At 50.3% G+C, this 24,206-nt stretch overlaps 1 protein-coding gene across 4 annotated transcripts in view; it reads left to right on the forward strand.

Moving 5' to 3' along the window:
* Positions 1 to 24,206, forward strand: part of LOC126536561 (uncharacterized) — a 161,188-nt gene that overhangs the window by 77,419 nt on the left and 59,563 nt on the right. For all 4 annotated transcript variants that reach the window (XM_055074097.2, XM_050183578.3, XM_050183579.3 and 1 more), the window contains exons 2-3: positions 3,567 to 3,688; positions 8,610 to 8,683. In XM_055074097.2, coding sequence (XP_054930072.2) covers positions 3,567 to 3,688; positions 8,610 to 8,683 — 196 coding nt within the window. The remainder of the gene's footprint in view (positions 1 to 3,566; positions 3,689 to 8,609; positions 8,684 to 24,206) is intronic.

The following is a 24,206-nucleotide window of genomic DNA, read 5'->3' on the forward strand; positions in this document are numbered from 1 at the left end:
ATACTAATGACCGTCTGTACACGTGCTGGCAAACGCAACAGTGGTGCGCGTGGACGCAACGTGGTGGCCAGGCGAAGTGTTTCTGCTATCGTTGCCCAAGGATTCGTTCTGCAACGAATGCCAGACAACGACGGCTGGTGCGTTCTATAGTAAATGTCCTGCCGCGGATATAAGTTGAGCTGCCATGGTCCTCTGGTGTATGCCCCATTTACGTAGCCCCTAGGGCGAGCAAGCAATAAGAAACTATTTGTGGAAGGCCACCTGAAAGGAAACCCTTTATAGAATGTCTGACATCAGGGAAAACTTGGAAAATCGTGAATTTTTTTTGGATGAGTCGTTTCCGGAAAATTCAGGGGGAAAAACAAGAATGTTCACCCTGGTTGCTTTGAATCAGGAAATGTGTTACCTACAATTGCTGTGGCAACGCCAGTATTAGGCCAGATTGAGGGAAGCTAAGTTCGCACTACCTCCCCCCCCCCTACCCCTTCCTTCTCCGGAATTCGCAAATAATCGTGCCTTGCTGGTTTTGTGAACCTGAGCCTGCAGCTGTGTGGTTGGAATATCGTGAAACACGTAATTCAGTCAAATCTGATAGTGCACCTCACCTGATCCACAGCTTACTGATTAGCAGTCAGTTAAAGTTATATGGGCTGTCATAGTCAGTGGCGTAGCAACGGGGGGGGGGGGGGGGGGGTCACATACGTCTGAAGACACCCCTCTTTCCGCCGGCTACACCCGGGGGTGGGGGGGGGTGACAGAAGACCTATGGGCCCCGGGTGCTAGACGACCTAGCTACACCACTGGTCATAGTAACTTGGCGAGCTCTTAACCACAAGTTTTTCCTTCCGCATAAACCTCCAGGATCATAGAATGACTAGGAATTTGAAAGGCAGCCAGGGAAAACCTCAGACGACCAGAGAATTCGAAAGTGCCAAATGGAGCGGTCACCCCAAAGTGACACCTATAGGACAGCGGCAGCAGGCGTGTTGACACGGACGATGTTAATCACGAAGAGAACGAAGAAGACACGACCTGTCGCGCACATCGAGCGTGAGGAAATGAATCCGAGAAAAAAAAGAAGAAAAAAAAAACAGAGAAGAAAACCGTCATGTCCCATATGCAATAATCTCATATGAACTCATCTGAATCTCATATGGGTTCTTATATGATCATGTGAGATTATTGGATACATACATCTTTGTTTGTTTGTTAGTTAGTTTCTTTGTTTGTCTGTTTGTTTACTGCGAAGGAAATACGGCCATGACTTGTCGCGGTGGCTTAGCGGCTATGGCATTGCATTGCTAAGTACGAGGTTGTGGGATCAGATTCCTGGCTACGGCGGCCGCATTTTGTCGGGGGAGAAATGCAAAAACGCTAGTGTACCCTGCATTGGATGCACGTTAAACAATGCCAGGTGGTCAAAATTCATCCGGACTCTACGGCGTGCCTTATACGATCATCTCGGGGTTCTGGCACGTAAAACTCTCGAATTTAATTGAAAAATTCTTTAAACATGACGATGACACGCGCGTTGGCGATACCTCCGACAGAGCCAACGAAGTATGGTTGAAGGATCCTCAACGGCTGTCACCGCAGAACAAATAGAAAGAAAAAAAATGATACAACAGCGGCTTTTACCGCACCAGAGAAGACAGCCAATATATATATATATATATATATATATATATATATATATATATATATATATATATATATATATATATATATATATATATATATATAGTCGACTGTGGTGTCGAATCTACTCCGTTATATACCTGTTTCATTTTACGTTGATGCCTGGCCACTGCACAAAGGAAGGTGCACCCAAACGTAAAAGGGGCGGGTCTCGCGATCCGCAAGCAGGACGAGCCGGGGCTCCCGATTCGGGCCGCTGAATCTCTCGCCGCCCGCGGCTGCCTGTCCGTTCTCCCGAGCCTCACCTTTGGGGCAGCGCTGATGACGACCGCGGCTTCTGTGTACGCGTCATACGCTTCGATTCTGGCCGAAATCAATGGCTTTGTTTGTTTGTTTGTTTGTTTGTTTGTTTGTTTGTTTGTTTGTTTGTCTGTTTGTTTGTTTGTTTGTTTGTTTGTTTACCTCGTAGTTCTTGTCTTCTTTACGCGTCAGCTGTGTCACTATGAAGGTCGGCCGAGCGCGGAAAAAGAAATTTTGATCGGAGATTACGGGGTGTGCCCCTCGCAACCTGCCAGAAACGGAGCGCGGTCACGGTATATCGTCGCTGAGAGATGTTCTGCGCACTCGACCCGCCGTAGTCGCCACGGTCGAACTCTGTTTCATAGGAAAGTACTAAACAATAACAACAACAACGGCAACAAAAAGCTTTAACGTTTTTTTCCTGACAACCGCTTATTATTCTTCGCATTCAAGTGCGTCGGCACGCAAAGTTTAACGCTCTCAAGCGTATTGTAGTGCGGCAACCTGTGTGAGGACCCCCCTGCAAGAGAGCATATACATACATATCGGCTCCGGAGGCGCCGGAAGCAATTGCTAAAAAATTGCAGGTATGAGTATGACGGCGCATGCGCTCTCCGGGCACAAAGCTTGTGCTGGGTCAATCGTTCCGCAAGATTCGAAAGCAGTTGCCCACTAGGGAGGCGTTTATTTGCAAGCCCATGAAATGTTGACTGCGGTGACAAAACACTGCAGGCGCGATTATATGATCGCCGGTGTCGTTGTTGCCTGCGTCCCTTCGGTGAATACGTTCACGTTGTTGCTCGTAACCAGGCGTTTCCGGTTAGCCCGGCCAAATATTTGGTGTTTTGGTACTGCGCGCTATAAAAGTCGGCACAAAGCATAGGAAAACAACAACAAAGAATGCAAAGAAGGGCGAAAATTGACAAGACTTTGTCTTCGTAAGAGCTGTTTTGGAATGGTCACGCCCGCCTTCGCTAAGACTATTTATTTTATTTATAAATAAATAAAATACTGATATGTTTAACATCACGACTGGCTGACTCCTGCGCTCAAGAACAGTTTAAGTGCAATACGTGTGTGCGTGTGCGTGCGTGCGTGCGCGTGTGTGTGTGTGTGTGTGTGTGCGTGTGTGCGTGCGTGTGCGTGCGTGCGCGCGCGTGTGTGTGTGTGTGTGTGTGTGTGTGTGTGTGTGTGTGTGTGTGTGTGTGTGTGTGTGTGTGTGTGTGTGTGTGTGTGTGTGTGTGTGTGTGTGTGTGTGTGTGTGTGTGTGCGTGTGTGTGTGTGTGTGTGTGTGTGCGCGCTCTTAAGAGACAGTTCCTGCCAATCCTGGTATTGGGCATGATCGTAGGCGATCAACGGCAGGGAGCACTTATTACGAGTGAGAACCAGATTTCTTTAAAGACAATGCAGTTCTTACCGAAGTGCAGCTCTTGGCATATAGTAGATGTCGAAGTGTTGGGATTGTCAATTGTACGGCAACGAGGCCACGATGTTTGTGTACACCTTCAACGCCTCCAGACGGGCAGTCCAGTTCATTCACCGCACTGCCACATTGAGAGCGCATTCCAGCATGCCCTTGCAGGACGACACCGCCTGACGTTGTGCTCGTCTCTCTCTCCTCCTCGCAGCCCGCAGCTGATCCGATCGAGCAGCGGAGAGTCGCCCGACCAGGGTTACCTGCCCAACAAAATCCGCATGGTCCAGCTCAAGCGGCGGGGGACGGCTCCTCTTGGCTTCTCCATACGAGGAGGTGAGGGGGTGGGGATACGCACGCGCGCGTGTATGCATGAATGCGTCACCTTAAGTCATATTTAGCGGGAACACCGAAGCGCCTGCACCCATTGGGCACACTATACCGTGAAAATGGGTACTGTACTCCCCATGGTGCAATGTTTATTAATGTGAACAATGTTCATTCGTTTACTTGTCTTCGCATGTTCGTAATGATCCGCGGCTGGTATGTACACAGGACCACTGTTATTATTTTGTGTACCTTGCACCACAGAGTTTCCTACAAAAGTTACTATAGAGAGAACTATTGCACTAGAGTCTATACCAGGGAGCTGCAAGAACGGCCATACAGCCAGCATGAAAAGTGACAATCAGTATATGGATTTGGCCAAAGCTTTCCTTTTGTCTTGAAAAGGCCTTGTAACTCTTTAAGTTGATAGTATAAGTGGTGCCCGAAACATGGCAACAATGGCGTGTTTCCGTCGCCGGCAATCGGTTCCGGCGTTTGCAGTACGCAAAGGCGTTGCCTTCGAGATCCGCTTCCGCTACCTTAAGGGAACTATTTCAATGGGGTAGGTGGGGAGCGGATATGGACACCACTTATTCAACAGTATGTTGAGTTATATATGCAACAATTCGAAATTATTATGCGCGTTTGCAGGCACTTATTACCTTGATGCGATCAGCAAAGTATATGATGGCCTGGAAATTTAAAAAGATAATACGTATAATAAATGACGCCACAGGAACGCGCAGAGTGAAAGCCACAAGCACGACATTTACTATCCACCACTCTCGTGGTAGCTGATTAAACGCAGCGCCAGAGTCCCCTCTGGTGATTATATGTAGGAAGTTTTATGGTTTGCACATTCACTGCTGCGCTAGAGACCCAAGGCACCGTCTTGGTCTCTGGAGCATATCCCAGATAGTTTCCAATCCTGCGTGTAACCAGAAGTGACGCAGTCTGTAGGAAGGCCAAAACGCCATACCACTGAACAGCGACGCCGGTGTGCTTTGCCTTGGGATCGTTTGTATTTCGACAGATGACGCCACGTCAGGTGTTACTCTGTTCAGCAGCGCTACTGGGCCATTACACTCGCCGAGCATTTCAAATGAAGGAGGAAGTGTATAGATTTCGTCGCTGAACATAACAGCCGTTTAAAAAAAAAAGCAGTTCTAATGACGGCGAAAGCAGGACGAAGCGGTCCCGCTATGCGTATAGTAAGCGAAGCTTATGACAACCATTAGCGTCATCAACGCTCGTTTGTGATGCAATCAGAAGCACTTTATGCCCACGCCCACTTCCGCACATGCGCGGGACAAATAGTCATTCCTTTTAATTTCGATGCCCAGCTCTTTTTATTTTCCTCGATTCGCGAGTCAGTGTGCGGGGCATTCCACGGAGGAAGACGGCATGACTCACGCCTATGTCAGTCGTCTTGGGATGGGCGCCGAAAAAAAAAAAAATAAGAAGAAACATTTGCTTTCACGGCCTTGCAAGGAGACTCGCCGACGATGACGAAGCCAGTGCTCTTTGCACACACTGAGGGAGTCCGCACTCGTCGTCGTTCCAGCTTTGTCGTCTCAAGCGGCCCTCGTGAGGTAGCGCCATCGTCAAGGCGCGCGAGAGCGGTTGCAGAGAAAGGGGGAGGTAGGGGTGAGGGGTGAGCCCATTTCGCGTGAAACGGGTAGCGTGACGCATCTATGGGAAAAGCAAACTGAAGAGAATACAGAGAAGTCTGTAAGCAACGAAAGACCGCGCAGCCACGAAGAGATCGGGGCAGAATTTTGCTGCATTGTTTTAAACTTAAACGGCATGCAGAGAAGGAAATAAAGAAAAGAGACATGTCTATAGCCCACGTTCTGTATTTTCCAGCTTTCCAATATTTGCGTTAGCCGTTGTGGGCTTCCCGCCGTAAAGTAATGCAGGTATAAGTCTATGACAAATATTCAAGTTGCAGCGAAAGGGAGTGAAAATAGCAAAGTATACATCGAGCTATATACGTATTTTCTTCCGATTGCTTTTCTTTATCGCCGTCCTTCTAAAAGACAAACTGAAAGCTATCTGCAAAAGGTATACATTAAGCAAACACTCGTTGAGACTGGAGACTATTTACAAAGTATATTTACAAGGGGTAACTGCAGCGCTGGCCAATTCAGCCGACAGCTCGAGAGCCAGAGAGCGTTCGTCGTCTTTGTCGGGGCGCCCCCGTGCATCGGCCACAAGAAACACGCAATATGCATGTATCAATATTTATGTGGCATTAGATGAGAGGAGACATTAATGCGCACCTTAGTTATATGTGCTCTCTTCTTCCTTGTTATGACGGCGCTGATATTGAAAGTTAATACTGGCTATATATTCCCCTCGCATCGTGTACGCTTGTACGGACGATTGCAGAAACATTACGCGTTTCAACAGCTATTCTAACCGTTATCATTATAACCCGTTCGTTGAAGTGCAAGTTCACTGTTACTAGAAAACAAACGGCACAATGGTCCATGTAGCCTGCTAGACCTCGTGGAACCACTTCCGTGGCTACTGCGACTAAGCTGTTATAAGCAAAAACCTGAAAAGAAAAAAAAAAGCGCCGGAAAGATTGTATGCTTTCTTTAATGTGTACAATCTCTTCTTCTACATTTTATTAAAAGAACGTTTGCAGAAAGCAGGGAATGCAGGCTATCCGCGGAAAGTTGCCACTTACTATAGAACTTGCGATATCAGCTTGAGGTCTCTTTCGCGCACTTTATACCACCGACGTATACGTGTTCCTGCTCATCAATCGCCCCTCCAGTTGCACGTTGGCGTATACTTGTGATACCAAGGCGTATGCAGGTATTATTCACGCATTAGTGGTGCTTCTGTTTGCTGTGGCACGGAATTGTGGTGAGATTTAGCTTGCATGCACTCTGCTATAATGATAGGTAGTCATTGCATCCGACATGTCGGTGCACACAGTTGCTTCGTTTTCTGCCTTTTTTTTTTTTTTTGTTACGCGATTATACATGTGACATACAAAAGGCTTCAGACAAGATGACACGAACCAATGCAGACATCAAGTATAACTTGCCATCGTAAGCAAAATTTAGCGTCATTAGACATATCGGAAGTACGTATGACGCACAAGTGCGACCATTATAATTGCTATCGCAAGCTGGGCGAAGGCGCGATAGCTGAGACCGTGGAGAACGAGATGGATGGATGGATGGAAAAACTTTATTGACAGTTCTGAGATACGCGATTGGCCGCAGGAAATGCGAGGTGCCCTGTCAGCACGCTCCTTGCTTGCTATATAGCGTTTTGCAAATTAAGCGTTATACGTGCGAATTAAATGTCTAGAGTGAATTAGAGCATACAGGAACATGGCCGAAGTCGGATGCGCTACGGAAACGACAGACCTCTCATAACCATCGCCCCTGTATGTTTAACAAATGTGCACGAAACAACCGAGCAAACGTTTGTTGCATTTAATTATGCGCAGCACTTCCCCGAGCAGTTGTAGCCACGAGAAAGTGAATGTTTGGACGTCGTGCTATTCCCCGAAAGAGAGAGCAAGTTGTAAAGAGAGAGAGAGAGAGAGAGCACACAGAAAGACGGGTACGGATAAATAGCACTTTACGGATAAAATTTCATGTGCGGCGAGCAGGCACAGACTTCCTCGTTTTTTGGTTCACGTCGATATCAACCGCAGGTCATTCGACATTTTCAACCCTTTTTAGACACGCTGACATTCGTAGAAAGAACGCGTTACTCGTAAGTGCTTAGAGACAATCTCGAAACGCTCCGCGAACGGGACAACACAAGAACGTCGGTCGGCGTATCAGACGCGCCGACTCCGGAGATGATCGAGGAAGGACCCGACAGTCTCTGGCATCGAGACGCTGTGCTTTTCCGCGTAGCTGGAGAGCCGAAACTATATACGCGAGCGCGCATCCCGAATCGCAACAACATGAACATCTAAAAGCTAAGTATACAAAAAAAAATATCAGGAAACAAGCGGCGAACAAAATCGAAGTAAACTGAGGCGTGTCGAGGAAGCAACACGAAGAAGACGACGAGGAACGTGGAGGTCGGTCGCGTCGAACGGCTCCCTACGGTCTTGCTCGCGACCTCTTCAAGGGCGGGAGGGATACGTCGCTGGCACGGCGGCGACCACAACCGAGGCACAGCGTCAGCTGGGGCCGCGCGAGCGAGCTGATGCGCTGCTCGCCGAAGTTGCCGTCGTCGATGCCCTTTGAGAAAACGAGTTTGGCCCGCTTTTTTTCGGTTTTCTACTCCCTCTCGCCGCACGTCAGGGAAGAAGAGTCACTCGCGAGAGTGCATGGCGGCGGCAGCCTGCAGGCGGGAAGAGCCGAACTCCCTTCTCTTCAGCGCGATATCGTCCGAGATAGGAGAACGCTGCAGTGTTTCGGATCGGCATCAACCGCGCACGCTCAGTCAGTGAGGCATAGATGCAGGCACCCAGCGGACCTGCTACGTGCCGTCGACGGTGTTCCTGGGATAAGCGAGTCCTGTGCTCAAGAAAGCAACAGTTGGCCCTCGACGGGACGAGGTTGTTTCGGTTCCGCGTTGGGCTGCAGCGCGCCCACGTGGTCTCGTCCCGACTTCCGGCTGAACCTTTTACGCCGTTTCTTCGCGGGGACAGATAACGCGAATGTAGTGTAGTAGTCTGTGCAGTGGTGGCGGTGGCGGGTATCGGCCGCGCACGGAGCCCGTATGTCCGTCTTCAGGCGCATCGAAGGATGGCCCCCCGACGGCGTCGCGTTAGTTCGCGTTGCCTGCTGTGGCGCCAGTGTAGGGTGTTGTTGCCATCGGGGCCAACAGCAGCAGCAGCAGCAGCAGCAGGGCGTCGAAAAGTCGCCGCCGCGTGTGTGTCGGATAGCGATGAAGAAGAGTGCAACGAAGCCTTCAAACCCGACCTCGTCGTCGTGCCTTTCAGGTCGTGAACACGGCACCGGAGTCTTCGTGTCCCAGGTGTCCGGCGGCTCGGAGGCGCACCACAAGGGGCTCAGGGTGAGTCTCACTACAGTTCCTATGCATGTGCGCCGCATATTTGAGTTCGTATTTGACGTACTTGATTGATTTGCTTGGCGCTGAACACCTGAAGGAGAGTGTGGGGGTACCGTCGGATATTTGTTATATACTTTCTGTTACAGTGCCTATAACCAGTCGATAGCCTTTTGCGTGGTCTATGTGGTTTGATGAGGTGTAATGAATATAACAGAGCGAGCTAAAGCGTGTACAAAGCCGCCAGTTTGTATCAGCGCGGACATAAAACGGAATCCGCTCTCAACGCTTTTCCCGCTGGCTGCTTTTGCAAGCTTGCTGCGGCGTTACGTACTCGTGATCCGTAGCGTGGGCAACGTACGACCGTATATGAAGGACGCGTGTTCGTCGTTCAAATTTCTACCCGGACGCGCCATTACAGACTTTCAAGCGCATAAACTAAAGTTCTAATGATGATATAAATGATATCATCATCGTTCGTTGGATTGCACATGTTTCCGAACCGCAGGATAACGGTAATTCTCCGCGGAGCTTTGTTTGATAACGACAATTAAGGATTTCAGTAACATCGAGCCAGGCGAACCAAACCTTCGATACTTTAGAGCAGTCTTCTTTGTTTGTTTGTTTGTTTGTTTGTTTGTGTTTTTGTTGTTGGTGGTGGTGGCGTTGGTGTTCTTTTTTCTTTTTTCATCTCAGCACTCGCTATGCTGCTTGGGCTACGTATAGAAACAACGGCAACACAGAGAAGAATAAGCGCTCAACGGTTCACTGAGCGCATTATTACGCGTCCTGTTTTCTAAAACAACACCAACCAAAACGACCATCTTTTGTTTTGACTCTTTTCTCGTCGCGAACGGCTGTTCCGCACTCCTACTCTGGAATACGCCGGTCCCACGTGAGCCGCTTAAATAGTACGAGCGTGTTCTCGTGCACGCACGCAGCTATACGCACGGAGATCCAAGCGAAGCCGAGCAAAAAACGGAAAAAGGCGGTCGCGAGCTTCCGCGCTTCTCGCTGTGTAAGAGCGTCGAAGTCTCGGCCCTCAGAACTGCGAGCTTATGTAGGCGCCAAACGTGCTCGCCCCTTTTTCCCACGACAGCGACAGCAACGCGCTTTTTGTTTCGGAAGTTGGCAATTTGGCGGCCGAACGGAGAACAGAAAGAAAAAAAAGCACAGAAAACAAAACTAGCGGGAGGGGGGGGGGCGGAGAGGGGGTAGCCGTGCGAACGTGCCGAACCGAATCTGCGAGCTTGCGAAGACATTCCGCTCGGCTGTCCGTGTTTGTGTGTATGTATGTGCCTATAGTATAGCGTGGAGCAGCGGACCCTATATAGCTGCTTGCTCCTCGGGGTATTATGTTTGGCTGGTGGACTCCTTCGGTTAATGACCCGTCAATAGCTATTTCTTCACTTCAACTCTGCCTCCTTCCATTCCTTTCCTCAGCCCTAAAGCAGGCTCGTAGTAATGCTCGTATGCTCATACGCTTCTATAGACCGAGAAAATGCGTATACATGTATGGTTGTCCTTTCCGGGTAAACGCAGCGTGGCTGCCCACTTTGGGAAAACTGTCGAAGGAAAGAAATGACACACTTGCGAACTTTCCAGGGATAAATATAGAGCTTCCCCACTGGTCCAGGACGCGCGTATACGGACAACTCGACAAAACAGCGGCGTCGCAAATCGAGCGTTTTGCTCGTAGCATTATGATGGACGAAAACCCGTCTGTTTGTTTCCGTAACCGCTTGGGAACAAGAATCGATGCGCTGCTAATGAAGAACAGCAACTTTCTACAGATGATCACGTGACGTTTCAATCGCTGCGTCTAAATATCCGTGTATTGCACATAGCTTTCCCGGCGCAGTACCGCGGAGTCCCACGCCAAACACCAAATACGCGTTCACGTTGTGTGTGCGACGATCGAGCATATGCTATACGGGCTTCGGCCTGAATCACGTGTAATAGAGGCGATTATGGCGAGTATATTGCCGACCATGGAGCTCGCAGTGAGTTTCACTTCGAGCAGCGAGACAAGCTTACTGTGGTATACGTTTAGTTGCACCAGTTCGGTTGAAAGACGGCGCTTCTGTCGTCCATTCTATGCTCCTGTCTCTTGTTTGGGCTGCTACAATGATCGTAATGACCATGGAGCCAACGTGAGCGTATCAGCTATGTTACACGATAAATCAGAAAGGGGAACGTGACGAGCGTGCCTTGGCATTTTACTTTTGTACCGCGAGCCACAAGGAGGCATGTTGAGACTAGTATGCACGGTGTCTACGAAACACACACACACACACACACACACACACACACACACACACACACACACACACACACACACACACACACACACACACACACGCACACACACACACACACACACACACACACACACACACACACACACACACACACACACACACACACACACACACACACACACACACACACGCACACGCACACACCAGATGCTAAGCAAACGCACGGAGTAGAGAACTGTTCAATAACTTCCTGGCATTCACTAGGGACTCCTCGCCTTTAGGCAGCTATAACGAATGCGTTTTCTCTATTTTCTCGATATAACGATTCTCGTTTTCTCTCCGTTAAAACCAGTCTACGGTGCTGTAGAATTAAAACTTTGCTCCGTCGACGAACAGAAGAACACTGTTCGTGTATCTGGTGACTTCTGCAGTCCCCGTGTTTTATTACGGTCATCGTGATGGTGAATGGTGAACCATGTACGCGATCACCTTTCAGTTGTTTTTTACTGACAGCTTCTCGCTTGACTGGGCTACCAGTTCTGAACGGCATTACATGTAACAAACGAGGTAAATAAGCCTTCTTTTTGTTACCAGAGATTTACACGAGATAACTAGAGTAACTGTATATATGGCTCACGCGGGAGCCACATCCATATGAGAGAACGCGAGAGCAACGCCATCCGTGTGACGCGGATGATCTCGGCGTCGGTCGCGCTAAAAAAAAAAGAAGGGGGGGGGGGGAGAGAAAACGCGCGAACTCTTTTTTTTTTTTTTCGGGGATCGGTGACCGAGCGTACAGCGCCGCCCCTTCGCTTCCGCAAACATCGAGAGCTGTGCGAGACGGCCTCGAAAGCCTCGGCCGCGTCGTCCTCGTGCGTGGGTATACACACACGCACGCGGCTCCAGCGCCGCCGTGGCCATATGGAGTTCACGTATTTGGCGGTCGTACTTATATACGTGCCCGGAAAATTCCGCACGTTTGTTATAGCTTTCTATATTGCCGCCCGATGTAAAATGTATTTATGTTTATTTTGTCGCTATTTTCTCTCGCTATCATTCAGCCGCAATGCACACACACAAGCGTCTCCCCCCGCTCCATCCACCACTGTCCCGCCTTTTCGCGCCATCGTTCGTGTAGTGCTGACCCCGCACGCGAGTGCCCCGGAGCTCTCTCGTTATTTTACCGCTTCCCTTTGTCGGTTTAAAATGGCAGCCTGGAAACGGCGACGTTTCCCCTTTCAAACGTACCCGCTCCCCTCGTTCCGCTCTTTCCTTTTTGACGTCTATGCGCGTTGCGACCTGGACGCTGCGCTTCCTGTCCTGCATCGGTTGTCGCCCGAGCGCAGCTGCATACGCGCGTATCTGCGTGCGCATGTGCGTGCGCCTGTGCGTACATTCACACGTGTGTGTGTGAGTGAGCGCGCGTGTGTGTATGTGTGCCTGTATGTGTGTGTGTATATGTATCTCTCTCTCTGTGTGTGTGTGTGTGTGTATGTGTGTGTGTGTGTGTTAGTGCGTGCGTGTCGCAGCTGCACGGAGTCGCTTCAAGCACGGCTTCACTCGAGGCATGCGCGCGCGCTGACCCCGCCGGCGCTGCGATGGCGATTTTTTGCTTCCCGCGCTATTTTTCTTCATTCCTCTTGCACCGCGTGTATAACGGACGGTGACGGTCGTTTACCGTTCCTTCCGCATACTGTTACGCGTCTAGCACCTTGTTTCGCTGTTTGCTTTGCAGCAAAGCATCCTATTTGCTAACTTTGTGAGCGAATATGTGCGTTCTATCATCGTCTTATATTTGTTTCGAGATGTGTTGCATAGTGCCTCTTGGAAGTAGTAGTCGAATATTTTTTTCCAAATTAAACCAGTTCCCAACGAACAATAATAGTCTCATTGTCGTTGGGGCACCATTGTAGGTGAAAACGATTGCTTTGTGTTCACGTGACAAGGTACGTTTGATGAGGACGGACATTCGAGAGGTGCACGTCAACTGAAAGAAACGGGAGGGCATGCGGGGTCACTGGTTTCGATTGTATTTGCTGCTGTACATTGTATTGTTTATGAGCTGCCTCAAAAAAAAAAAAAAGTTCCGTGTGCTAGGAATACCTTGCATAAAACGGTGATGCACAACACCCACCTGCCCCGTAATAAGTTGGCTACACCGATCCGTCCGACTACTTGCGTTAGAAAACCACTGGCGCTGCACAGTATCTTCAATGTTCAATCGCTGAACGCGACACCGTGATCGTAGACCTTATTCCACGCGGGGGCGAGTTCAACAGCCGCGGGCAGATTCGGGGCACGAGGACGTACGTACGTTACCGGCGCTTTGAATCGACGAAATCCGGCGTCGGTCTTCACTTCGTGTACCTGCGTCAGAGATAAAGGAACGGGGAAGCGCAAAGCGTCTAGAAAACGAACGTGGCGGATCTGTGTGGATATACATTATGCTTACAGCCAGGAAAAGAATAAAGCACGGTGTCGCGAAAAGCTGGAGCAGCCGGAGAGCAAAAAGACGAAAGCAAAATAAGAGACGGAAGCGGTCGAGGTCATGTGTACGGCTCAGACGAAAGCGACAAACGAGCCAACGGTCACCATGCACGCAAGAGCTTAGTTTTTCTTTCCGTTTCGTCTTAGCGTGCTTTTTAGCCAGCATGCCGAGGCCAGGCGAACCCTTCGGACACCAGGAAATGAGTTCGCTTTGAGTGGCAGGGGAAACCGCTCTGTTTCACCAGCTTCCTTTCTCTTTGCGCGCAGTTCGTTTATTCCTTCTTTGCATCGCGTCGAACTGTCCGTCGCGGAGAAGCGGGCGCTTTTGTAGCACATGTTGTACACGCCCGCAGCACGCAGCCATGCGCGTGCGGACTGACGTGGAAAGATTGAACGCCACCTGCAGGACGAGGCATAGGTCAAAAAATAGAAAGTGCGCAACGGGGGGTCTCCCTTTCAAACTGGCATCTCCTGCGTCTATCCGTCTCTTTAACTTTGTACTGGGCGGCTTCGGCGACAGAAACCGCGAGCCGGACGCACGAGCCCTTTTCTTAGCGGGACCAAACGGCACGCTCGAAAAAAAGAAAGGCACTCCACTGGATACAACACGGGTTGGCGACTTCTTTCCTCCTTGTCTCTCAATCTGTCCGCTTTGCACTTTCTGGAGGTCGAGCGAGACGAACTCGAAAGGCGGAGAAAAAAAAGAAACTCCCGGCATATAGTAGTACAACGGCAATGCGTCGTGTGAACCACAACGAAGACGCGCGCGCGCCTCTAATGTGACTTGATGAGGCGTGATGTGACGGGGCAGCGCGGTATACGACGCGAGGGGTTAGAGGTCGGAAGGGGGGTTGCACGTCATTTTACCTGAAGGGAAACGTCTTTCTTTGCCGAGAAGCCGCGCCGCGGAAACAAATGCGAAGCGGGACATCCAGCTGGCTTCCTCGATTTGAAGACTTTTCATTCATGTGTGGGGCCTATGTAGGAAGGTGGTCTGAATCTGTGGTCTGAATAGTTTAACAACGTTTCGTTGAACGCTTTCTTTGATTAGCGTTTCTGTCTTTACTGTTCTATTTCTTTCTGTGAAGCGCCAAATAGTGTGACAAAGGAGTCAGAATTCGAGAAATCGACGTTATTCAATTGTAGCAAAGGGGACTTTCAATATGTTTGCCGTTTTCTTCATTCCTTTTTTTTTCTTTCATTTTTGAAGTGGGCTTACTATGTGAAGGCCCAATGATATTTTTTTCTCTAAAGTACAGTTCTGCAATAGTGTAATTAAATAATTACAATAAATAATTTAGGAGCAGTTGGGCCAATAAGAACTAGGCGATTTGGCATATTTTCGTCAGAACTTGGGACTCCTAGGGAACTTAGCTTTCCCTGCCGAAGTTGCCTTCAAACGCTATAACTGCACATTGAAGACCAATCTTTCTTTATGTTCTACAGGGAAGGTTGTGCATCGCTACAGATCAAAATAACTGGTTGTATTGTTTTCTTGCGGAATCATGTTGCAAGCATTACGTCGATCAGGAAACTTTGAGAGCACATTGCGAGAAGAGAAAGTTTTTCCCGTGAATATATCTAAGGAAAAGACTCTTATTCGCAAGACAGCGAATAGCCACGATTTATAAACAGAAACTCGGGGACGATCGTGCGACACGTTTGGGGCACATTGCGCAGAATGGACGACCCATTTCCAGCGTTTGAAGACATGGTAATTGATAAAAGAGCAATCTGTGCAGCATGAGCTTTACTGTATCATTGGAATTATAACGAGTGCCTGCTATATAGTAGTAGACTCACTAGCTACAAATCAACAGCTTCTCCGTCACATGCTTTTTGCCGATCTGTTGTCATTTTCAACCGGCGGTGTCGACTGTCGTGGCCACAGCAGTTTTGAGATGTCATTGCGATATTTGACTGTGTCCGCCGTCTGAGGGCTGGCTGTTATTGACAATTGTGAGTGGTTATGCTGTGCCCGGCGAATAATAAGCGTGCAGTATGGACAGTGATTGTTCTCAGACAAAGTGAACCGAAACGCGCCCGCGAACAATGCGGGCCTTGGTCTTTTTGTCAGCCCTAGGCCAGTCGGAAGCCTTTGTAGAATAGAAACCGCCAGCACACAAAAGGTCATTGAGACGCGGTAGCCCTTTCACTCATACAGCATTCAATGAACTGCGCCTGTATAATTCGGTTTATATTTGTTAACTAAAGTTACGTTTATTTACTGTAATATAACCTACATGGTCGCCTTCAAAGGCTACGTTGATAACTTGCCCGTGGCGACATCCTTAGCCACGAAAAACATTGATATCTACTGCTGCACGAACGGAAACACCATTCTGCACCTTACAGGAACGAATCCTTTGATGCAACTGTTTTCCGTTGGTCTGCAGTGCGGTTCCCGTTTCTCCGCGTTCGAAATCAAATTATTTTATCGATAGCGCGGCGGAGACACCCGCTGCATCGGCAATCGAAGGCTTACCCTACATATATGGGCGGGACACTGCGGTATATAGGGTGTTTGCCTCAGCACGCGCGTAATTGGGGTCGTAATCGGGCCACTGGTTCCGGTGCACAAATTGAGTTTGTTATGCAAGCGACGGCGCATAGGCCTTGGAGCATTAGCGAAAGCAAAATGGATACGCGGGAAGTGTGCGTGCATGGGGTGCGTGCGAGGAGGCGGTGAGGGGGAGAGGGTTGTTGCCGCGTGCCGGAAGGTACAGGCAGCCGCAGGCACGGGCCTTCTCGCTTCTGTTTTTTGACAAAACGCTCCGTAACCCGCGCCTTGCGAATTGCCCGCTGGCCAGCTAGTGCTTGCAGTAGGAGGCGCGCGCAAGAGCTACTGACAAGATAGGAAAAATAAAAGGAATGTATAGAGAGAGGTACAGGAAAGGGAAGGTGAAGCAGGGGAGCTTCCGGTGTTGGCAGCGCCGTGGTTCCGTGCCACCTGAGCGGGGAGGGAGAGGTTGACCCGCGGTGGTGCCGCGGGCCTGAATAGACCCGGTCGTCGTCGCCGACGGTCGGGTTGCTGCTGCGGAGATAACGACGGGGCTGACTCGCAGCGTCGTTGAGGCATGTGCGCCGGCGCCTGTGCCGCATAGCGGTTTCTCTTTCTTCTTTCTTTCTTTCTTTCTTTCTTTCTTTCTTTTTTTTTTTATTTTTGATAGCGCGGGCGAAAGGCGGCGGGGAGGCACAGGAACGGGGAGGTCGCCTTATACCCGCGCCGCCGACGATTGGGGTCCGACTCGAGGAGAGATGGAGATGGAGATCAGGTTCTGCCGGATTCCGCTTCACTCTCGCTCGCAGTGCGCGAGGAAATTCGCCGGCGCGCTCTCCTCCGGGAAGGAGCTTCGGCCGCACTGTTGCAGGCACGACGCGACTCTCTCCTTCGCGGAGGATCAGTGCGGAAAGAGATAGCCACGGCGCCGGGTTTTATTCGTGCACCGCTCGTGCGTTATCGAGCAGTGCTGCTGCTTAACGCGAGCGCGGGCATGTGTGGCGACGTGACCCGTTGCAGCAAGTTCGTACCAAGGAGGCTTGAACTTACATACACTTGTCGCTGGTCTGTAAGCCGGTGGAGGGTGTGTGTGTGTCCCGCGCCCTAGTGCATGCAGTCTTCCACAAACGCTTACGGCCAATGGTTTCTGCGAAAAAGAAAAAGAAACCGCTGAATTTTCGCCAACCCTATAGGCCATATAGCCTCGATTCCGAACTTTGAGTCTAGTAGTTTTCGCGACTTGCAACGCGATCCATTAAATTAGAAGCGCCATGCCTTAAGTTAATAGGGCATAAATTACAATTTGTGGAGGCACCCGTGTGTAGGGTCAACTATTGTGGCGGACTGATACATGCCACATGTTGTTTTATATACAGCTGTCTCTTTGTGCCCCGTTAAGCTGTTTCCTTACGGCTTGTGGCCAAGTACGACGGCCGGTATATTTTCTGGCTGACGAAACGAATAACATCAAACGGGAATGTAACGCTGAGTTTTGTAGATCCATTATAATGACTGACATGTGGGACACATGCTCTGCGATTTTCGAAGACCCTGCTTGCCCTTGCGAACGTCGGTGCGACGTCGTCGCGTATGTGCGAGTACGTATATGCTGTGTTTGCACCCAGTGTTCGCAGCGCAGATCAGACATGAAAGTCGGAGAAGTCGATGCGACAACCATATGTATACATTACAGCGATACGTGCGCTTTGATCTTCAGCGCCCCTCTCCCCCACAAACCTCCTCCCCCTCCTTCCTCCCCAGCCCATTAACCTGCTAGAGCTACGGAATGACTTGGTTGTTATGGCGTGTTGCATACACGTGTCCAGAGGAACACTAAGTGCTTCCTTTGTCTCTCAGTCTATCTGTCCATCCGCGTATGTAGGGTACGTATATATAGGCTGCCAGCGAGATGCGAAAGTGATGGATAAGGCCCACCCGCGGTCTCCGACTGCGTGCTCCCATTTCTCCGACGGCACAAATAAGCGGGCACGCTCGCGGCCCGCAGTATATACTCCATCGAAGACCAGTCTGCAACCAACGGGTCAGCACGGCCGCGCGTCGATCTCGATGCGTCGTCGCCCTGCATCGCCGTCGGAGGCTGGCGGCTGCGCGTGGCGATAATATGCAAACGCAGGAGGTCCGTCACGGCTCGCTGCCGAGAGACTGAGAGTCGCGTCCGAGCCGGTTCGCGAGTGAACTGTAACGAGAGGAGCGATTCGACGAGACCGGTGCTCTTCGGGAGACAATGCGTACTTCCTTTTGCCGCTCTGACGAGCACCGTTACAATAACGTCGTAGGACGGGGCTGGCTGTTATTGATTGCTTCTTGCAGAGCAATCGACGGCCGGGATTCGTTCTTTTCCTCTGGCGTGTTTTTCACCGTGGTTGTATACTCACCTGAATATGTATATTCCTGCGGTGCGTCTCCCTTTCGATCTTGGGTATGCATGCGTTTTTCCTCTGTGTGTGTGTGTGTGTTTTTTTTTTAATAGTCGATGCGTTTCAATTCGCTTCCCTGTCGAGAATGTGCAGTGGGACAGATGCGGAGGTTTACGTCATCATTATAGAAGCGAGCTCGTCGGTCAGATCACCGCTGTCAGACAGCTCATTGAGTTCTATCGCCTGTAAGATGGCGCGCGCTGCTTGGTGGTGGACGGTGGTCTCATTACCGCGCATTTTGAGAGCACTGTCCTCAACCCTTGCCGATCGTTCTTCAAGCGCTAACCAGAGAAGAAAGAGAAAGGCGCTGTTATGTATGTAACGGATTGCCTCTCAGCAGCCATGATAAGTGATGTGAAGGGCGTCAAAGAAGTGGACGACCTGTCACCGTCAGAACGCCTTTACTTAATAAAGTAATCTTTTGTAGATTATCTCGGTAAAGTATGCATGTAGTAACGACATTGTTGGTTAGCTGACAATAGTTTAACGAAACCACTACTCCAGCCCCTGCATTATACCCGTCTACGCAATTTTATTTATTTAAAATTTTACGTCTCTCGTATGTGTTGTGGCAGATCTCGTGTATTAAGAAAAAAAAAGGAGAACGAAGACTCAATCTTGCGTACGGTAGACGTGAAATGATGTCCCGACAGATGGTCGAGTACACTTTGCGTTTGGAGTATCCACATCCGTGAGATGGAGGTGGGGCTTAATGATGCATTCCCCCAACTTTCGTTTCTTTAATATTGCCTTGAAAAGCTAATAACTCTAACTGCTGCCTGCGGCAAGTTCTTTTATATGCCTTTCCGTGTTGAAGGACACAGGCATTAATGAAAGCTGGACACGGCCAACACTGCTATATAGCTGCAAGGCTTGCCATACTGCGATAAACGAGGCAGCGTGAAAGAAAACGCGCTGTCCGCGGCCTTTTAAGACATTCACTACGTCATTTTACATTCGACTCCCACTCGGAACGCGAAATGTTGCCCATGAGATGCTAGCTAACCGTCGACGTAGCGCGAAGAGCTAGCGCACCAGCGGACCCGGCGGGCCTGACTCGGTGACTGTCATTATGATCTCCGCCTCCTTGCCAAAAAGTGCCCCGTGCTTCGTGAAAGAGAAAACCTTTCAACACGCGGAAGTCCTGCCTGGAAAGGGCCCGCCTTGCAGCAGCCTCGTTAGGACCTGGATAGCCTCACGTCAGGCGGCTTCGTCAAATATCAAGCTTCGCGAAATGAAGCCCACCACGCAGCTAAATTTCTCGTTCTCCCTCGGACTGCGTGTATCCGAGATACTCGATCCGACGCGCCAAACGACGGCGGCAACAGCAGCAACACAAACCGTGATGTGTGTAAGACGCGTAAAAATACAAGAGTGAAAGACGGGAAATGTCTACAGGGGCGCCGTAGATAATGATAGCGCGCCAAGGATCACAAAGCGCGACGCAGCGGAGTTTTTCGATGGCCGTTGTCAGGCTGCCGCGTTGAGTGCCTGCAGGAAGGAAGCACCGTGTTTCTTCTACGTACCGCGTCGATTTGGAGGTGATTGCCGTGTAGGGGCAAAAAAAAAAAAAAAGAAGAAGGAGGAGGGCGGAGTGGGAGCGACGACTTTATTACCAGTGGACGTTGCGGAAGTGGACAAGCCGTCACGTCCGGGCATGTGTGTGTATACATAGGGATCGTAAACCTGCAGAGCATCGCGCGTCCGTATACACGCCACCGCGCGCGTGCGTGCGCGTGCGTGCGCGTGCGCGCACGATATGTATAGCGTTCGTGCACGAGCCGGGCGCGAAGCGGCGCGCAGGCTCACACGTGCAGCTATATAGTAACCGGCACGGCCAATTTACGCAGCGACCGAGGTGCGGCCGATGATGCGCGCCTCCCGTCGACGGCTCAAGTTCTCGGGTTCCGCACGCGTCTTCGCCGCGAGCGAGTCGGCCTTTAACGAGCGAGGAGCTGTTGACCGCGGCACCCGGTGTGGAGGCCCGCGCCTGCGGGGTGGGGAGGTCACTTTCGCAGCAACGCTGTTGTGTACGGCGGTGCCCCTTGTAAGTGATTCGATCGTGCGAGCCCGTAAGGTTGTAGCGGAGGATCGAACGGCGTCGTGTCATGCGTGACGACTGAGGTTTGCGCGGCAGATCCGGGAACGTCCGGCACGCAGGCGGCGTGCCGGTCGTTGCGGATTTGGATCCACCGCGCATGGCCGGTTCCGTAAAGTCCGCACCGCGAGGACCTCTGTGTAAACATATTCACATGCGCTATCTCTCGCTCTCTCTCTCTCTTCTGCGCGCGTATCGTATTCCACGTGATGCCTATACATGCGCAGTGTCTTTTCGGGCGTCCAGGCTGTGGAGAAATTCATGTTCTTACATTGCGCCAGTATATATCTTCCCGAGATTCCTTTCAGATTATATTGCGCAATGCTTTCAATCCTTCTAAGAGACTGACTCGGAAGCGCAGTTGCATAAAGTATTAATCCCGAATTGTATGGGAGTGGCTTAACCGATGTTCTTGCCGTCAGTCTTCGAGAAAAGTTACACAATGATTAAATCTACAGATTCGTTTTGTCATCGCGCATGAAGAAAGGAACCGGTGAAGTGTATTCTCAATACCGCGATATGACGAGAAAATCGAGGGGATGCAGCATCGACTTGCCAAAGCCCGACGCATCTGCCACACAGGATGTTGCATTTCCATATCTCTGTGCTTTGGCAAAGGAAAAGCGGCTTTTACTGTGACGAACGTGCGAACAAGGTTACATTGTCCGCCTACGTGCATGGAGATGCTGCGTTCAGCACCCAACTTTCAGTATTTAAGTGGAACCGAGCTGCTTTAGAGACGAATCTTTCTTTGCCTCTTCCTCCCACTCTGCGGGTGCCGTCATCTGTTGTCTTCCCGGTTACACAACAACCTGGGTCCACTGAGTATATTCCACTGGGTACGTGAACGCTCTTCCCCTAGAACGCGCATGCATGGGTCAACGGGTAAGCGTCCGAATATAGGCACGCAAGACAAGAGGCAGCAAGTGAAGATGTCGGCGACAGAGATTCGAAGGAGTCGGGCACTGAGAAGCCGGCATCGAAAGCAGCCAAATGTATTAGAATTACGTTCAGGAAACAAAATTGGACCAGGGCGTGTATTTAACAAGTAACGTTGAGATACGCAGGCGTCATGCAGTGAAAAGCCTGGGAACCGGCCGATTATCATTAACTTCCGTGGCATACCCATGTAGGTATAACAAGGACCAGCTTAAAATGCGAGTTCCTGCAGACGACCTCAGGACTCGGGATGACAAACATGAGTGCCATGGAACGGTCGCTTATAATACGATGCAGTCGGTTCAATTACTTGATGGACACGATTGGAGTAAAACTTATCTAAGTGCGCGAGGGAACCTAGCGTTGCTTTGTCGATTCGTTCAACACTTTCCAGAGTGCGCTGTAGGCAGTTAGTGACGTGAGACGAGCCTTAACCGAATGCTGGAGGGATAGAGTGGTGGTCTTGTCGAAAAATTTCTGTTTGCGTTTAACAATAACCAGCCCCAAGTTAAAGCAGTGTGTCACGCAGTTGCACGCCCGAGTAGGTGGGCCATATAGATGGCGTGCGCAGCATGGCATGTGTGGTGGAAGAAAGATTGCTGGAAGTAGGGAAACGACAAAAAAACGGAGGCGTACAAAAAGTTCACAATAGGGGGTCAGATAATTTGGTTATAGGAATTCATCGTGGTTTCTTTTTCTTTTCTTTTTTTCTTTCTTAAATCTAGGTATAGGACATTAGGCAGTATAATAGCAATAGCTTGGTGGCGCGACCCACCGCCCCGTTCCAAAGGGGACGCTCCTAACATACATACATACATACATACATACATACATACATACATACATACATACATACATACATACATACATACATACATACATACACACACATACATACATACATACACACACACATACATACATACATACATACATACATACATACATACATACATACATACATACATACATACATACATACATACATACATCCGTGTCGTAGAAACAAGCTCAACAGCAGCCACACATTTCCAGCTATTCAATGAAATGAGAGAATAGCTGTTTCTTTAGCGCTGTACACCCTTGGGCTAGCGTATATTGGCGCACTATTTCGAGAAAGCAACAAATTGCTTTTAGTACATCCGCATTGCACATATCGGTATGTTACATCAAATTCCGAAATAAACATTTGTTGCGGTCTGCCCTCTGTGCGGAATGTCTGTCATTTTGAGGTCCCTTTACCCACCATCTTAGTGACACAATATAGAACGTTTATCTGGAACTGTGCACTATAACCGACTGACACCAATTGCAGCTTTACTAGCATTTAGCGGGACGTCTTTTGACATTCGTAAGCATCCGCTTGTCAGGTCGTATCCGAGGCTTTCTCCTGTACTCAAAGCTTGGCATATAATTAAGCGGAATACTTTATTGTTGTTGTTGTTGTTTGCTTCGCGGCGTCTCCATTTGCCTCGACATTGCAGGCGGTGAAAGCGGCCGCCTGCGCTGCTTTTAGAACCGTTCTTGCTTCTTTTTCTCTACTATTCCGTTTCCTTTTTTTTTTTTTTCGCACTATGCGTTTGCCTCCTTGTGCTCACGCGTTCCGTTATTTATACACATTCTTGTTTATAGCTATCAAGTTCTAAATCTGGTGCACCGTATTCAACCCCCCCCCCCCTTGCCAACACTTGCCAACAGCACAGGCTGTCTCATCCTATAGCCGACTTAGGGCACGCGTTAACCATTGTGCGCCCACGGCTGGTTACCGCCCTGCGCGCTTCCATCAATCGCCTTGCGAGTCACCCCTCCCACGTGTCACGCGTTGCCCGTTCTCGCCGAGAAACGAGGCTCGTCTCGCGCAACGGATTTCCTCGTGACGCCGTCGTTGGCCCACGCTCGGTTCGCTCCTTTTCTCCGCGCACCGCTCGCTGTACTCCGCGAGGGGCAATCTCACACCAAGGGCCAGGAAGTGACCGACGAAATGATCGAATAGGGGTACCCCCCCCCCCTCCACCGGTCGACGAGGGGCAGCGCGCGGGCGCCCTTAACGGCCCCCTCCACTGCCGCCACCTCGGGAAGACGCGTACGCGCTCACGCGGCCTCGCCGTTCCGCAAGCGCCACTCACTCACACCCTGTGTAACGGCCGAGAGCCCGAGTCGAGCCGAGCGAGTCGTCGTCGCTTCCTTCCACGGGAAGGGCCTACGCCGTTGACGACGAGGACGTTTTGCAACGCGGAAATGGGTGCTTATGGAAGCGTCGTGGCGGGCTGCTATAGAGAAGAGGGATGGGGGTGTCGGCTGGTCGTCGATCGTGCGCGCGCGCAGTCGTCGTGAGAACGGCGCCGGCGGCGATGCGAGATTCGGACTCTGGAGGACGTGGATCACCGCGGCCGAGGTTTCCGCGAAAGGTCGTTGGGTCTCGGGTTTCACGACGCTTCGCAAGTGCCTACCTGAACTGCGACGCAATTCGTCGCACAGAGAGCGTGTTTACCTTATCTGTGCTTTGATGCGCTTTATTTCGCGAGGACACTTCGTAGACAACGGAAAGACTGCGCGATATTTAGCAGCGACGTCACGAGGGAAGACCGACAGCTCGCACGTTTCAACGTTGAACGTGGGCAGTGCTTGGGCCAATGGTGGTTTTCTTCTGCTTCCTTCTTCTCTCGCTTTTTTATCTTTTTTTTTTCACAGCACGCTTTTAAATTAGGGCGTCAACCCTCGGGCCAGAAGATGCCAGAGCGCCCAAACCTTTCCCACCTAGAGATACCAACACGTCTGCTTAGACCTCAAGATTAACAACAACAAC

The sequence above is a fragment of the Dermacentor andersoni genome, chromosome 4 (genome assembly GCF_023375885.2).
Source record: "Dermacentor andersoni chromosome 4, qqDerAnde1_hic_scaffold, whole genome shotgun sequence".
Lineage (NCBI taxonomy): Eukaryota > Metazoa > Arthropoda > Arachnida > Ixodida > Ixodidae > Dermacentor > Dermacentor andersoni.